This window comes from Centruroides sculpturatus, unplaced genomic scaffold, assembly GCF_000671375.1.
Source record: "Centruroides sculpturatus isolate CEXI.00-Female unplaced genomic scaffold, Cexi_2.0 scaffold51, whole genome shotgun sequence".
Lineage (NCBI taxonomy): Eukaryota > Metazoa > Arthropoda > Arachnida > Scorpiones > Buthidae > Centruroides > Centruroides sculpturatus.
In genome coordinates, this window is record NW_019384329.1 from 456,510 (window position 1) to 473,330 (window position 16,821).

Sequence of the window (16,821 nt, forward strand, 5' to 3'; positions counted from 1 at the left end):
AAATTTCATCAAAAAAATGCATTTGTGACAATACCTAAATGAAATTCTTACACAAGAAACAAAAATTGTACGATTAACACAAATTGTGTTAATTGTAGAATTATCATTATCATCATGTCAGCAAAGCGGCAATAAAATATTTACTACCATTTTGCACAACACACCTCTGTGAGAGCGGATTTTCGGCCATGACAAACATGAAAACTAAATAATGTCACCGACTTCGACTCGAAGATGACTCGAGACTGAAGCTGACCAAAAAGCAACCAGATTTTACAAAGTTGTGCAAAGATAATCGTGCACATTTGTCACATTAAAATTAAATAACCTTATGTTATTTTCATTATTATTAGAATTGTATTTTAAAGGTAATAAATGTAAAAAAAACTTATTCTATTTCTCACTAGCTGTCTACCCATGGCTTCGCCTGCATTATATCGAATTTTCTCGTTGGAATAAGATATTTTCTTGCAGTAAAATGTAGCCTATGTCCATCTCCAACATGTACGCTATCTCTGTGCCAAATTTTATTAAAACCTGTTCGGCGGTTTAGATGTGAAAAGGTGACACAGACAGAATTACCTTCGAATTTATAATATTAGTATGGATTAATATGAATTTATACTATAAAGGGTATGCGAGTTTGAGCTCTTTCTTGAAGTGATACGCAGGAAAAACTAATTGGGAACCACTGCTCTAGGCGACCTGAATAAACATGGATGGATTGAGAAACTCTGAAATGTTTCGAGTGTGGTCTATCCAAATATATCTGATTCTGTTCCTCATCCATGATTTGTTTTAACCCATGATGGGTTTGATTAAAAAGGCCATCTCAATATCCACAGGATGGAAAGAGTAAAAAAAAAAAAAAGTATTATATATTGTAATTTATATAATTTTAACTAACAATATTCTGTTGAAATACTAACTGATAGAAAAATAGATGGAAAATGATAAAGGAAGACCAATTATTTGGTAATGGGATCAATTAAAAATTAGTATAGATGACTGATTTAATATCCAATAATCATGATAATTTTTAACTTAATCACACTTAATTAAAGAAATTTTAATATAAAAACAGATTTTAATATAAAGTTTATAATTCTGTTAATAGATACGAACTGAGAATTCGATATATTCCGAGTGTTTTGAGAGATGTTTACGAAAAAGATCGAATCACATTTTTTTATTTTTATGATCAGGCAAGTCTTAAATACTTAAATACAAGGAAGGTTTTATATACTGTATATATATGAATGATACTAAATCCATTGTTTTAAATTACAGATAAAAAATGAGTATTTAAAACTAGAGTCTGATATTGATCAAGAACTTGCCATTCAGTTATGTTGTATAGAAATAAGGTAAGTACTTTATTTTATCAAGCATAAAATGAATTACAATATAAGAATAGATAATACTAAATATCACTTTTGGATAGCTGTTATTATGTTCTATGTATGCATGTCTCTTTAATCCGACATTAAGTTCGGTAGACTATCATTACAGCTTTCAGGTTAGACACTTCTTTTATTGTTTCCACATATGCATTTTGGACTTATATAAATGCTAAGTATTGCACTGAAGAGGGACTTAACATTTATATAAGTCCGAAATGCATATGTGGAAACAATAAAAGAAGTGTCTAACCTGAAAGCTGTAATGATAGTCTACCCAACTTAATGTCGGATTAAAGAGACATACATACATAGGATAGATAATACTTCAGAAACTAAAGTATAAATGTAAATAAACTGCTTTTATTGAAGCAACAGAAGGAAGAAACAAGTGTTTAAATATTTACTACTTGTTTTGCTAGGTATAATCATAAACACAATTGCTGGATGGCCAAGGCAATAAACGTATTGGTATTCTGCTCTAGATATACAGGATAGAATATGGGAATTGTAAAAAACCGTAGGAAGTTTTTGGGGGTTATATATCCAGCATACATTAACCATATTCTTATTGATACTTCTTTTTTCTTTTTATGAAAGTAATATGCTTAGCATTTAAAATCACTTTGCCCTCCACCAGGCTAATGCTGTCTACATGAAATAAACTTACATAAAATTCGAAGTTATAATCATCCATGTTGTAATCATCCTATTATGGGTCTAGTCGAACTTTTAACCATATTGATGGGTATGATTAAGGCAGGTCCTCTTAATGTCTATAGGGTAGAAAGAGTTTAAAAGGGTAGAAAGTTCATTAAGTTAATTATAATCACAGAATTTAGTTAGTTGTTAATAATAAATCAGACTTGGCAGTGGTTATATATCTTTGACTAATTCATTATCTTTAAGAATTATAACAAAGAACAATGTTGCTATGGATAAGGGTAAATGATGTAGAAATGTATAACTATTAGTAAATTAACATTAAATAAATATATTATAAGAACATAATGCAGAAAAATTTAAAATTTAAACTGATTTTAATTATGTAAAATACACAATATGTGAGAGAATGTTTTCATGGAAGCAAGCCATCTCTATATATTCAGTAGTGATGCATCATTTTTTACACATTGGGTACATTCCAGTTTGCATCAAACAGTGCATTGATGAACTGTCTCCATGGTTATATTATTACTACCATTTTAACTACTCGTTTATATTAACTCAACATTATTTTGACAAAATTAGTGTACAAATGCCAACATAGTGCTGTTTGCTTCTGGTAAAAGCTTATTAAACCATTCACTGGCAAATCAGTTGTGGTTATGGGATGAGTGCTAGAATGCACCCGTTGTTTTAGACGATTCTTAGCATTGCCGATCGATTGAATTGTTCTGTTTAGTTATGTGTGAAGATTATGAATTATCCAAAATATTTGCATGTTTTTTTTTCTTGTGCTGATTTAATTAAAAGGTTATTTTTATATTTATATTAAAAGAATGTTTAAATGTAGGCGATACTTCAAAGACATGACACATTTTGCATTGGATAAAAAATCCAATTTCGAGTATCTGGAGAAAGATATAGGACTACATAAATTTCTTCCTTCATCTGTGATAATGAATAACAAGGTAATTTAGTTTCCTTTTATGTAATAACTTAAGTATTAAAATAATTGCATGCATAATATAACTTTTCATTAATTCTTTTTTAGCCAAAGACATTAAGGAAACTGATTCAGAGTCATTTTAAGAAATATTCCTTACTGAGTGAAGTCGAATGCATGTTTAAATTCTTCGAATTGGTGTATCAGGTGCTGAAGTACGACAGAGAAAGTTTCGAATGTTCTTTAGGGGTTAGTATCATTTTTATTTTGTCCGCAATGATTTAAAGTGTAAATATTAAGGCATAGTTCACATGTACTAATGCCTACCAGTGGTCGAGTAGACAATGCCACTGAACGTTGGTAGCTGGTTGTGGGTTTGCGCCATACCAAAAGGCTTGTAACATGGAGTCTTCTGTATTTTCTTCTAACAACAGTTAATGCTTAGGCAAATCTATGTTATCTGTGACCAGTATACTGCCCCGGATGCTTCACTGCTATTCAAAACTTAGGCAATTCATTAATTATTTGACATTTTTTTTAAATATTATTGATTCTTACTTCCAATATTTCACAACGTTTGAATTAAGTTCAGTCATTCGCATCGTTAAACATAATTTATTCATAGTATAAAGTATTGTTTCACCCTAGGAACTTCTTCAGGTGTTCTATACAGATATTTCTGGTGCAATCTGGGTTCAATTAGTTTGTATAGAACACCTGAAGAAGTATTGATTGTAATAAATTATAACATTGAATTGAAAAGTTATCAGCTTTATGTTTTTACAGATTGGTTGGAGTGTTCCAATTGAACTTGTTATAGGACCCAGCATTGGAGTTAGTTATATCGGAGACAGAACAGGAAAGGTATATTTTACATTAATTCACTTATTTTAAATTATAAATGCTGTTTTGACTGATATAGAACAGAATTAGGGAATAATAACAAGTATAAATTTAAAAATAATACAAATTGATGACTAAATACATATAAAATTTGCTGTTTTCTTGTATTTTTTTCCAACTACCGAAATGTAATTAATAGACTTTTACTTTGAAATTCTGCCTATAATTTTGTAAAAACTTTTGATTAATTTGCATAATTGTGGACAGGGAAGAGTCTCAAAGCAAAGGGCAGTTTTAACGGTTTTAATTGTTGAAAAGAATGCGAGAAGACAGCAAATTTTATTGTATTTAGTGTGTTATTTTTAAATTTACATTTATATTGAGATGTATCCTTAAGTTTGTTAAGGAAGCTTTTCAACATACCTGAATACAATGGAAATGGAAAAATTCTTTCAATTAATTAGAAATTGTAATGATAAATGTGATTGTGCGTAAAGCCATATGCATGAAATATTAGCATTTTCTCAAATGAACAAACATATATTACAATACTTCTTGCATCTTTCTACCTTTTGGGCACTAAGAGGGTCTTTTTATGGACACATCATTGATTTGACTACACCTTCAATGGAGCGACTAGGTTGTTCGAGGGAGGAGATCCGACATATTCGGGACTAACCACTCATGTAAACTATTTGGTTTTCCACCCATATTCAATTTGGGGCTCCTCCAGAGTGTCAGACTGATGCTTAACTGCTTCAGCTAACTGACTGGCAATATTACAATAATATAACGTATTGAAATCTACATTGTTATTTGAGAAAAATGCTGTTTGCTGCATGCATTATGCGGCAGTGAGATCTAGTGTTAATACAATAGGTGATGAATTCATATCGAGTAGTTAATACAGTATAATTTCAATGAGCTTGCTATTTATATTTATGTTTCAAAATAAATATTCTGGTAAGATGTAATATAAAATATATTTTCAGTTAATTCACGTTGCCAATTTTTCGAACATACAAAGTATTCAGACGTCAAAGTCGGATGCCGAATCCAATTATAAAGGTGTCGTGCAGTTAAAAATTGCTGGCGCTTGTGAGGTATGAAGACGTTATAAGCATGTATCCACTAAATTCAGTTCATTATGTTTTAAATATTTAAAATTTTTCTCTGCAGGTTTTGAATATCTCTTGCTCATCCCTCTTAATTGCAGAAAATATAGCCGCATTAATTGACGGTTATTGCTGCATTATGGATACAAACAGAGTGTCGATCTGGACCAGAAATGGTAGAGATTTACTTAAAATATGAAATGAACCTATAAATTGGTTTATATATATATTATTTGTTTTGTTTGTTAAACTATGCTTTTATTTATTTATTTTTATTTAGTTTTGCTTTATGTTAACGATTTACTTTATTTCTATTAAAGTGTTCGTATGGAATTCTCATGTAAACAAAATTATGTCTTCAGGTTTGTCCTTTGTGGATCTTTGCTTTCTGCATAATCGCTTACGTTTGCATTATTTATCGTTAATTTTACTCTAATTCTATCTGCATTATTCTTTGATTATTAGGGTGAGTGAAATGAAAGTGATCCGATGTGATTTATTGTCAAACTGTCACCTCTAAATTAAAAGTAATCTCCAGCATTGAGGCATTTGTCCTGTTGGGTAATGAGCTTGGTGGTTTATGCTCATACAAGCTCTTTGATGACATCTTCTGCACCTTTGCTTATGAGATGAATTTGTGACCATTCAGTTGCTTCTTCAGTTAATTGTGAGGGCCAGGATTTAGGAGGGCTGAGATTCGAATAGTTATATTCATTTTGTTCATTCATTTACCGTTTTGTTTCAAAATCAAACCGATTTTTTTTTAAAGTTAGGGTTAACACAAAAAGGGAAAAACAACCGACAAATTTTCTCATAAAAATTGCTCATAAAAACTCCGTTCCCACGACAATACTTCCCTGCAGAAGATGAGCTAACTGTTGTGTCATAAGTTTGTCACTTCGCCCACCATTGGTCAACGAAGATCATCACCTGTGACGTACATGGGGAAATCAGAAAAAGAGAGTCCCCATATAAAAGACAAGTAGGATGACGACACAGGGGGGGGGGAAAGTTATTGTTCTGTACTCTGTGGGTGTGTGTGGATTACCTGCCTCTCGTCGCCACCATCCTCGATAGAACTATTCTACGATTTGCAGACTTACGTCAACTCACGAACTATTTTAACGAGCCCGGGATTCAGACTCCAAGATCGTCCTGAAACCACCATCCTGTATAACTAGAGGTATTTATTTTACACGCGATGATGTGTAAGCTCTCTCTCGAATATTCCAATCTCGCGGGTAGGGTTGCGACTACTTTATACTTTGCCGTTACTTTATGAACTATACGGATTGAAAATCCCGAGAGGGATTTGTATTCCAATTATTAACCATGTATAAATGTACGGAATAAACGGATATTTTGTTAACGAACGATTGGAGTGCATTTCTTCCACCATTATCACCTTCATACTGAACCCGAAGTCCTTGACGAGATCGCTCGTGATAATTCCCCCATCTCTCCGCGTATCTATCCACGATAAATTGATAGATTGGTGTCAGATCCTAAAGAATCTAACGATCCTTTCTCCTAACCCTTTTTTTTTTTCCCCATCCTTTAGACAAGCGAGACCGGACCTCAAGGTCTTGAGTCGAGTAAGTGGTAGGAGAGGAACATCCTCGTAAACATCCTACCCCCGATTAGTTTCACATTATGAAACATGTGAAAGTTGCATGGTGAAAGGTCCTAAATGTAGGGTGGTTAGAGATTTACTTAGAAGCTCTTTGACGTATCAATACAAATACTTCAATGCCAATGTTCATTACTTTTAACTTGCAGGTAACAGTTTGCAAATAAAGCAGTTTGGCTTACTTTCATTTGACTCGTTCTAATAAACTCGGCACCACATTATAGTTACTTTCCTTTCTTTAAATCTGTTATTGAAATTAATTTGTAAATTCACTTAAATGTTTAAAAATTACAATATATTAAAACATTTAAACTATATGTTACTTAAATTTTGCAGATAGTCCAACTACAAAATACAGGTATAATTTAATTTTGTTAGTTACGATAAACTTTGTAAAACTGCAAATTTTTATATTTATTAACGTCTTTGCAGCAGTATACCCAAGAAGTATTTAAGTTCAGGTTCGTCTAGTGATAAAGATACTAACTTTTCAGGTAAATTAATATTCTACTGTGTTATAAAGGTATTGACAAGTAATGAAAGTTTAGAAATACTAAGATCTTTATTTGCTTTTACAGAAGACTATGCAGAAATTGTGGATGAAGATTATTCTACCCCCAGTGGTAAGATTCTTACAGTTTTGGTATTTAAACTTTAACAAAAACCTTATTTTTGGCTCGATTATTACAGCTAAAGAATACGAACTGAAAAGGGCACACATCTATCTATCAGAAATAATAGGAGAAGGACAATTTGGCGATGTTCATAAGGGAACTTACAGGTGTAAAGTATGTATCTAGAATCATAAAAGTTCACTAGACTTAATAAAGATGTAAATGAAACAAAGTATTAATAGTGTTTAGTTTAAATCTATAGCTTCCCATGATATGAAATATCTGAACATTAGTTTATAAGAAATAAAGAATAAACAATTAGATAAAAATGAGTAATGTAAACTAAAGTAAGAAATGATCTTTTTACCATTTAATCATCTCAAACCCAAATAATTACCATAATGTATCAGGTTATTTATTTAATTAAATTACTTAAAAAATATTAAATTAAATTATTAAATTAAATTACAGTAAATTATATTNTTATTTTCGTGGATTTATGTACTAATATAATATGTAATCATACCTGAATATAATCATATGTATAATGACACATGACTTTACCAAATAAATGAGTAAATCTTTATGAATTTTTACTTACATGGTTTATGGACCCAAAAAAATGTCGGGGTGGACAAACGCCCCACTGCACTAATGCCGGAAAAAAACTCAGTGCACTAACGCAGAGTTATGAATTCGTAATGGTGATTGAAACATGTAATTATACCATTAAGGATTATGGTATTGTAAAATAATGTTGCAGTAGCACAAGTCTGTCCCTTGATCATTGGTCGTTGATGATTGAAGTGATGATTGATCATCATTGGCTCAGTAGATATATAATAGATAACATTAAAATAATATACAAAAACTAACTCGTAACTAAATGTGACAGCCAAATGGCTAAGAGAGATAAAGCATCAATCTTCCATTTTGGAGGACATTGTATTGAATGGGTGGTCCATTCCAGTTATGTTGGGTCTTATCTCTTACTCCCAGTTGGCCGCATTGTGTGTTGGCTGAACTGATGACGGATAGTTGCTTATGAAGGTTAAATGTGTTTATTTAATAAAAATATAAATCTTCTGTTATATTTCTGAATGAATTGTTATTTTTAGGCATTCTAGACATATTTTTTCAAGCTTTAGTTTCCTGGATGATTTTTGATTGTTAAGATAATATTGTAAGCTATTACATGTTAATTGATGGGCAGCTGAATGATTAAGGAATTAGCCTACCAAGAATAATGCTCTAGGCCAGTGATTCCCAATTAGTGGTACGCGTACCCCCTAAGGGTACGCGAAATTTCATGAAGGGGTACATGCGGCAATCTAAAATCGGTCAATTTAAATGCACGAGATGAAGCAATCAAAAAAATAACGGGTGGACCATAAAAAATACGGCAATTTACAACACTGTGTCAAATGCACAAATTTGTTTATTTATAACTAAAAATATTCTCGAAATTTCATCAAAAAAATGCATTTGTGACAATACCTAAATGAAATTCTTACACAAGAAACAAAAATTGTACGATTAACACAAATTGTGTTAATTGTAGAATTATCATTATCATCATGTCAGCAAAGCGGCAATAAAATATTTACTACCATTTTGCACAACACACCTCTGTGAGAGCGGATTTTCGGCCATGACAAACATGAAAACTAAATAATGTCACCGACTTCGACTCGAAGATGACTCGAGACTGAAGCTGACCAAAAAGCAACCAGATTTTACAAAGTTGTGCAAAGATAATCGTGCACATTTGTCACATTAAAATTAAATAACCTTATGTTATTTTCATTATTATTAGAATTGTATTTTAAAGGTAATAAATGTAAAAAAAACTTATTCTATTTCTCACTAGCTGTCTACCCATGGCTTCGCCTGCATTATATCGAATTTTCTCGTTGGAATAAGATATTTTCTTGCAGTAAAATGTAGCCTATGTCCATCTCCAACATGTACGCTATCTCTGTGCCAAATTTTATTAAAACCTGTTCGGCGGTTTAGATGTGAAAAGGTGACACAGACAGAATTACCTTCGAATTTATAATATTAGTATGGATTAATATGAATTTATACTATAAAGGGTATGCGAGTTTGAGCTCTTTCTTGAAGTGATACGCAGGAAAAACTAATTGGGAACCACTGCTCTAGGCGACCTGAATAAACATGGATGGATTGAGAAACTCTGAAATGTTTCGAGTGTGGTCTATCCAAATATATCTGATTCTGTTCCTCATCCATGATTTGTTTTAACCCATGATGGGTTTGATTAAAAAGGCCATCTCAATATCCACAGGATGGAAAGAGTAAAAAAAAAAAAAAGTATTATATATTGTAATTTATATAATTTTAACTAACAATATTCTGTTGAAATACTAACTGATAGAAAAATAGATGGAAAATGATAAAGGAAGACCAATTATTTGGTAATGGGATCAATTAAAAATTAGTATAGATGACTGATTTAATATCCAATAATCATGATAATTTTTAACTTAATCACACTTAATTAAAGAAATTTTAATATAAAAACAGATTTTAATATAAAGTTTATAATTCTGTTAATAGATACGAACTGAGAATTCGATATATTCCGAGTGTTTTGAGAGATGTTTACGAAAAAGATCGAATCACATTTTTTTATTTTTATGATCAGGCAAGTCTTAAATACTTAAATACAAGGAAGGTTTTATATACTGTATATATATGAATGATACTAAATCCATTGTTTTAAATTACAGATAAAAAATGAGTATTTAAAACTAGAGTCTGATATTGATCAAGAACTTGCCATTCAGTTATGTTGTATAGAAATAAGGTAAGTACTTTATTTTATCAAGCATAAAATGAATTACAATATAAGAATAGATAATACTAAATATCACTTTTGGATAGCTGTTATTATGTTCTATGTATGCATTTCTCTTTAATCCAACATTAAGTTCGGTAGACTATCATTACAGCTTTCAGGTTAGACACTTCTTTTATTGTTTCCACATATGCATTTTGGACTTATATAAATGCTAAGTATTGCACTGAAGAGGGACTTAACATTTATATAAGTCCGAAATGCATATGTGGAAACAATAAAAGAAGTGTCTAACCTGAAAGCTGTAATGATAGTCTACCCAACTTAATGTCGGATTAAAGAGACATACATACATAGGATAGATAATACTTCAGAAACTAAAGTATAAATGTAAATAAACTGCTTTTATTGAAGCAACAGAAGGAAGAAACAAGTGTTTAAATATTTACTACTTGTTTTGCTAGGTATAATCATAAACACAATTGCTGGATGGCCAAGGCAATAAACGTATTGGTATTCTGCTCTAGATATACAGGATAGAATATGGGAATTGTAAAAAACCGTAGGAAGTTTTTGGGGGTTATATATCCAGCATACATTAACCATATTCTTATTGATACTTCTTTTTTCTTTTTATGAAAGTAATATGCTTAGCATTTAAAATCACTTTGCCCTCCACCAGGCTAATGCTGTCTACATGAAATAAACTTACATAAAATTCGAAGTTATAATCATCCATGTTGTAATCATCCTATTATGGGTCTAGTCGAACTTTTAACCATATTGATGGGTATGATTAAGGCAGGTCCTCTTAATGTCTATAGGGTAGAAAGAGTTTAAAAGGGTAGAAAGTTCATTAAGTTAATTATAATCACAGAATTTAGTTAGTTGTTAATAATAAATCAGACTTGGCAGTGGTTATATATCTTTGACTAATTCATTATCTTTAAGAATTATAACAAAGAACAATGTTGCTATGGATAAGGGTAAATGATGTAGAAATGTATAACTATTAGTAAATTAACATTAAATAAATATATTATAAGAACATAATGCAGAAAAATTTAAAATTTAAACTGATTTTAATTATGTAAAATACACAATATGTGAGAGAATGTTTTCATGGAAGCAAGCCATCTCTATATATTCAGTAGTGATGCATCATTTTTTACACATTGGGTACATTCCAGTTTGCATCAAACAGCGCATTGATGAACTGTCTCCATGGTTATATTATTACTACCATTTTAACTACTCGTTTATATTAACTCAACATTATTTTGACAAAATTAGTGTACAAATGCCAACATAGTGCTGTTTGCTTCTGGTAAAAGCTTATTAAACCATTCACTGGCAAATCAGTTGTGGTTATGGGATGAGTGCTAGAATGCACCCGTTGTTTTAGACGATTCTTAGCATTGCCGATCGATTGAATTGTTCTGTTTAGTTATGTGTGAAGATTATGAATTATCCAAAATATTTGCATGTTTTTTTTTTCTTGTGCTGATTTAATTAAAAGGTTATTTTTATATTTATATTAAAAGAATGTTTAAATGTAGGCGATACTTCAAAGACATGACACATTTTGCATTGGATAAAAAATCCAATTTCGAGTATCTGGAGAAAGATATAGGACTACATAAATTTCTTCCTTCATCTGTGATAATGAATAACAAGGTAATTTAGTTTCCTTTTATGTAATAACTTAAGTATTAAAATAATTGCATGCATAATATAACTTTTCATTAATTCTTTTTTAGCCAAAGACATTAAGGAAACTGATTCAGAGTCATTTTAAGAAATATTCCTTACTGAGTGAAGTCGAATGCATGTTTAAATTCTTCGAATTGGTGTATCAGGTGCTGAAGTACGACAGAGAAAGTTTCGAATGTTCTTTAGGGGTTAGTATCATTTTTATTTTGTCCGCAATGATTTAAAGTGTAAATATTAAGGCATAGTTCACATGTACTAATGCCTACCAGTGGTCGAGTAGACAATGCCACTGAACGTTGGTAGCTGGTTGTGGGTTTGCGCCATACCAAAAGGCTTGTAACATGGAGTCTTCTGTATTTTCTTCTAACAACAGTTAATGCTTAGGCAAATCTATGTTATCTGTGACCAGTATACTGCCCCGGATGCTTCACTGCTATTCAAAACTTAGGCAATTCATTAATTATTTGACATTTTTTTTAAATATTATTGATTCTTACTTCCAATATTTCACAACGTTTGAATTAAGTTCAGTCATTCGCATCGTTAAACATAATTTATTCATAGTATAAAGTATTGTTTCACCCTAGGAACTTCTTCAGGTGTTCTATACAGATATTTCTGGTGCAATCTGGGTTCGATTAGTTTGTATAGAACACCTGAAGAAGTATCGATTGTAATAAATTATAACATTGAATTGAAAAGTTATCAGCTTTATGTTTTTACAGATTGGTTGGAGTGTTCCAATTGAACTTGTTATAGGACCCAGCATTGGAGTTAGTTATATCGGAGACAGAACAGGAAAGGTATATTTTACATTAATTCACTTATTTTAAATTATAAATGCTGTTTTGACTGATATAGAACAGAATTAGGGAATAATAACAAGTATAAATTTAAAAATAATACAAATTGATGACTAAATACATATAAAATTTGCTGTTTTCTTGTATTTTTTTCCAACTACCGAAATGTAATTAATAGACTTTTACTTTGAAATTCTGCCTATAATTTTGTAAAAACTTTTGATTAATTTGCATAATTGTGGACAGGGAAGAGTCTCAAAGCAAAGGGCAGTTTTAACGGTTTTAATTGTTGAAAAGAATGCGAGAAGACAGCAAATTTTATTGTATTTAGTGTGTTATTTTTAAATTTACATTTATATTGAGATGTATCCTTAAGTTTGTTAAGGAAGCTTTTCAACATACCTGAATACAATGGAAATGGAAAAATTCTTTCAATTAATTAGAAATTGTAATGATAAATGTGATTGTGCGTAAAGCCATATGCATGAAATATTAGCATTTTCTCAAATGAACAAACATATATTACAATACTTCTTGCATCTTTCTACCTTTTGGGCACTAAGAGGGTCTTTTTATGGACATATCATTGATTTGACTACACCTTCAATGGAGCGACTAGGTTGTTCGAGGGAGGAGATCCGACATATTCGGGACTAACCACTCATGTAAACTATTTGGTTTTCCACCCATATTCAATTTGGGGCTCCTCCAGAGTGTCAGACTGATGCTTAACTGCTTCAGCTAACTGACTGGCAATATTACAATAATATAACGTATTGAAATCTACATTGTTATTTGAGAAAAATGCTGTTTGCTGCATGCATTATGCGGCAGTGAGATCTAGTGTTAATACAATAGGTGATGAATTCATATCGAGTAGTTAATACAGTATAATTTCAATGAGCTTGCTATTTATATTTATGTTTCAAAATAAATATTCTGGTAAGATGTAATATAAAATATATTTTCAGTTAATTCACGTTGCCAATTTTTCGAACATACAAAGTATTCAGACGTCAAAGTCGGATGCCGAATCCAATTATAAAGGTGTCGTGCAGTTAAAAATTGCTGGCGCTTGTGAGGTATGAAGACGTTATAAGCATGTATCCACTAAATTCAGTTCATTATGTTTTAAATATTTAAAATTTTTCTCTGCAGGTTTTGAATATCTCTTGCTCATCCCTCTTAATTGCAGAAAATATAGCCGCATTAATTGACGGTTATTGCTGCATTATGGATACAAACAGAGTGTCGATCTGGACCAGAAATGGTAGAGATTTACTTAAAATATGAAATGAACCTATAAATTGGTTTATATATATATTATTTGTTTTGTTTGTTAAACTATGCTTTTATTTATTTATTTTTATTTAGTTTTGCTTTATGTTAACGATTTACTTTATTTCTATTAAAGTGTTCGTATGGAATTCTCATGTAAACAAAATTATGTCTTCAGGTTTGTCCTTTGTGGATCTTTGCTTTCTGCATAATCGCTTACGTTTGCATTATTTATCGTTAATTTTACTCTAATTCTATCTGCATTATTCTTTGATTATTAGGGTGAGTGAAATGAAAGTGATCCGATGTGATTTATTGTCAAACTGTCACCTCTAAATTAAAAGTAATCTCCAGCATTGAGGCATTTGTCCTGTTGGGTAATGAGCTTGGTTGTTTATGCTCATACAAGCTCTTTGATGACATCTTCTGCACCTTTGCTTATGAGATGAATTTGTGACCATTCAGTTGCTTCTTCAGTTAATTGTGAGGGCCAGGATTTAGGAGGGCTGAGATTCGAATAGTTATATTCATTTTGTTCATTCATTTACCGTTTTGTTTCAAAATCAAACCGATTTTTTTTTAAAGTTAGGGTTAACACAAAAAGGGAAAAACAACCGACAAATTTTCTCATAAAAATTGCTCATAAAAACTCCGTTCCCACGACAATACTTCTCTGTAGAAGATGAGTTAACTGTTGTGTCATAAGTTTGTCACTTCGCCCACCATTGGTCAACGAAGATCATCACCTGTGACGTACATGGGGAAATCAGAAAAAGAGAGTCCCCATATAAAAGACAAGTAGGATGACGACACAGGGGGGGGGGAAAGTTATTGTTCTGTACTCTGTGGGTGTGTGTGGATTACCTGCCTCTCGTCGCCACCATCCTCGATAGAACTATTCTACGATTTGCAGACTTACGTCAACTCACGAACTATTTTAACGAGCCCGGGATTCAGACTCCAAGATCGTCCTGAAACCACCATCCTGTATAACTAGAGGTATTTATTTTACACGCGATGATGTGTAAGCTCTCTCTCGAATATTCCAATCTCGCGGGTAGGGTTGCGACTACTTTATACTTTGCCGTTACTTTATGAACTATACGGATTGAAAATCCCGAGAGGGATTTGTATTCCAATTATTAACCATGTATAAATGTACGGAATAAACGGATATTTTGTTAACGAACGATTGGAGTGCATTTCTTCCACCATTATCACCTTCATACTGAACCCGAAGTCCTTGACGAGATCGCTCGTGATAATTCCCCCATCTCTCCGCGTATCTATCCACGATAAATTGATAGATTGGTGTCAGATCCTAAAGAATCTAACGATCCTTTCTCCTAACCCTTTTTTTTTTTCCCCATCCTTTAGACAAGCGAGACCGGACCTCAAGGTCTTGAGTCGAGTAAGTGGTAGGAGAGGAACATCCTCGTAAACATCCTACCCCCGATTAGTTTCACATTATGAAACATGTGAAAGTTGCATGGTGAAAGGTCCTAAATGTAGGGTGGTTAGAGATTTACTTAGAAGCTCTTTGACGTATCAATACAAATACTTCAATGCCAATGTTCATTACTTTTAACTTGCAGGTAACAGTTTGCAAATAAAGCAGTTTGGCTTACTTTCATTTGACTCGTTCTAATAAACTCGGCACCACATTATAGTTACTTTCCTTTCTTTAAATCTGTTATTGAAATTAATTTGTAAATTCACTTAAATGTTTAAAAATTACAATATATTAAAACATTTAAACTATATGTTACTTAAATTTTGCAGATAGTCCAACTACAAAATACAGGTATAATTTAATTTTGTTAGTTACGATAAACTTTGTAAAACTGCAAATTTTTATATTTATTAACGTCTTTGCAGCAGTATACCCAAGAAGTATTTAAGTTCAGGTTCGTCTAGTGATAAAGATACTAACTTTTCAGGTAAATTAATATTCTACTGTGTTATAAAGGTATTGACAAGTAATGAAAGTTTAGAAATACTAAGATCTTTATTTGCTTTTACAGAAGACTATGCAGAAATTGTGGATGAAGATTATTCTACCCCCAGTGGTAAGATTCTTACAGTTTTGGTATTTAAACTTTAACAAAAACCTTATTTTTGGCTCGATTATTACAGCTAAAGAATACGAACTGAAAAGGGCACACATCTATCTATCAGAAATAATAGGAGAAGGACAATTTGGCGATGTTCATAAGGGAACTTACAGGTGTAAAGTATGTATCTAGAATCATAAAAGTTCACTAGACTTAATAAAGATGTAAATGAAACAAAGTATTAATAGTGTTTAGTTTAAATCTATAGCTTCCCATGATATGAAATATCTGAACATTAGTTTATAAGAAATAAAGAATAAACAATTAGATAAAAATGAGTAAAGTAAACTAAAGTAAGAAATGATCTTTTTACCATTTAATCATCTCAAACCCAAATAATTACCATAATGTATCAGGTTATTTATTTAATTAAATTACTTAAAAAATATTAAATTAAATTATTAAATTAAATTACAGTAAATTATATTGAATTATTATAATTATTAAATTTAATTAATAAATTGCACCTAATGTCTAACTCTAATAACAAATTACTTAATATCTAATTATTAATAGTAGTGAAAAGTAGCCCAATACATTATGGCAATTCTTTTGTTTTTGAAATTAAATAGGATTTCTGAACAACACTATCAAACTAGGTTTTTAAGATTACTTTGTAGGTCTTTACTTCCAAACTGTGGCTTTTCTAGACCCTTATTTTGGCTCCTGTATATTAGACTCGTACCCCTATATATATACATCCACATATCAAGCCAGGTCAATCAACACCAATACTAACATTAACAATGCAGAAGAGAAACAGGTCGACCTAAGTTACGAACCATTCCTCCATTGCATATACAAGAGAACGGGCAAAGATTTAAACATATGCATAGCGTACAAAAGGAAACCCACCATGTTCCGCCTTTCTTCTAATGTGA

The 16,821-nt window shown here is 31.4% G+C and overlaps 1 protein-coding gene across 1 annotated transcript in view; it reads left to right on the plus strand.

Moving 5' to 3' along the window:
- Positions 1-16,821, plus strand: part of LOC111628906 (focal adhesion kinase 1-like) — a 37,335-nt gene that overhangs the window by 12,060 nt on the left and 8,454 nt on the right. Inside the window, exons 4-27 of the mRNA XM_023372766.1 lie at positions 1,118-1,205; positions 1,291-1,367; positions 2,917-3,034; positions 3,118-3,258; positions 3,796-3,873; positions 4,845-4,955; positions 5,032-5,143; positions 5,288-5,329; positions 6,934-6,955; positions 7,030-7,091; positions 7,176-7,220; positions 7,288-7,385; positions 9,769-9,879; positions 9,965-10,041; positions 11,592-11,709; positions 11,793-11,933; positions 12,471-12,548; positions 13,520-13,630; positions 13,707-13,818; positions 13,963-14,004; positions 15,609-15,630; positions 15,705-15,766; positions 15,851-15,895; positions 15,963-16,060. Coding sequence (XP_023228534.1) covers positions 1,118-1,205; positions 1,291-1,367; positions 2,917-3,034; positions 3,118-3,258; positions 3,796-3,873; positions 4,845-4,955; positions 5,032-5,143; positions 5,288-5,329; positions 6,934-6,955; positions 7,030-7,091; positions 7,176-7,220; positions 7,288-7,385; positions 9,769-9,879; positions 9,965-10,041; positions 11,592-11,709; positions 11,793-11,933; positions 12,471-12,548; positions 13,520-13,630; positions 13,707-13,818; positions 13,963-14,004; positions 15,609-15,630; positions 15,705-15,766; positions 15,851-15,895; positions 15,963-16,060 — 2,011 coding nt within the window. The remainder of the gene's footprint in view (positions 1-1,117; positions 1,206-1,290; positions 1,368-2,916; positions 3,035-3,117; positions 3,259-3,795; positions 3,874-4,844; positions 4,956-5,031; positions 5,144-5,287; positions 5,330-6,933; positions 6,956-7,029; positions 7,092-7,175; positions 7,221-7,287; positions 7,386-9,768; positions 9,880-9,964; positions 10,042-11,591; positions 11,710-11,792; positions 11,934-12,470; positions 12,549-13,519; positions 13,631-13,706; positions 13,819-13,962; positions 14,005-15,608; positions 15,631-15,704; positions 15,767-15,850; positions 15,896-15,962; positions 16,061-16,821) is intronic.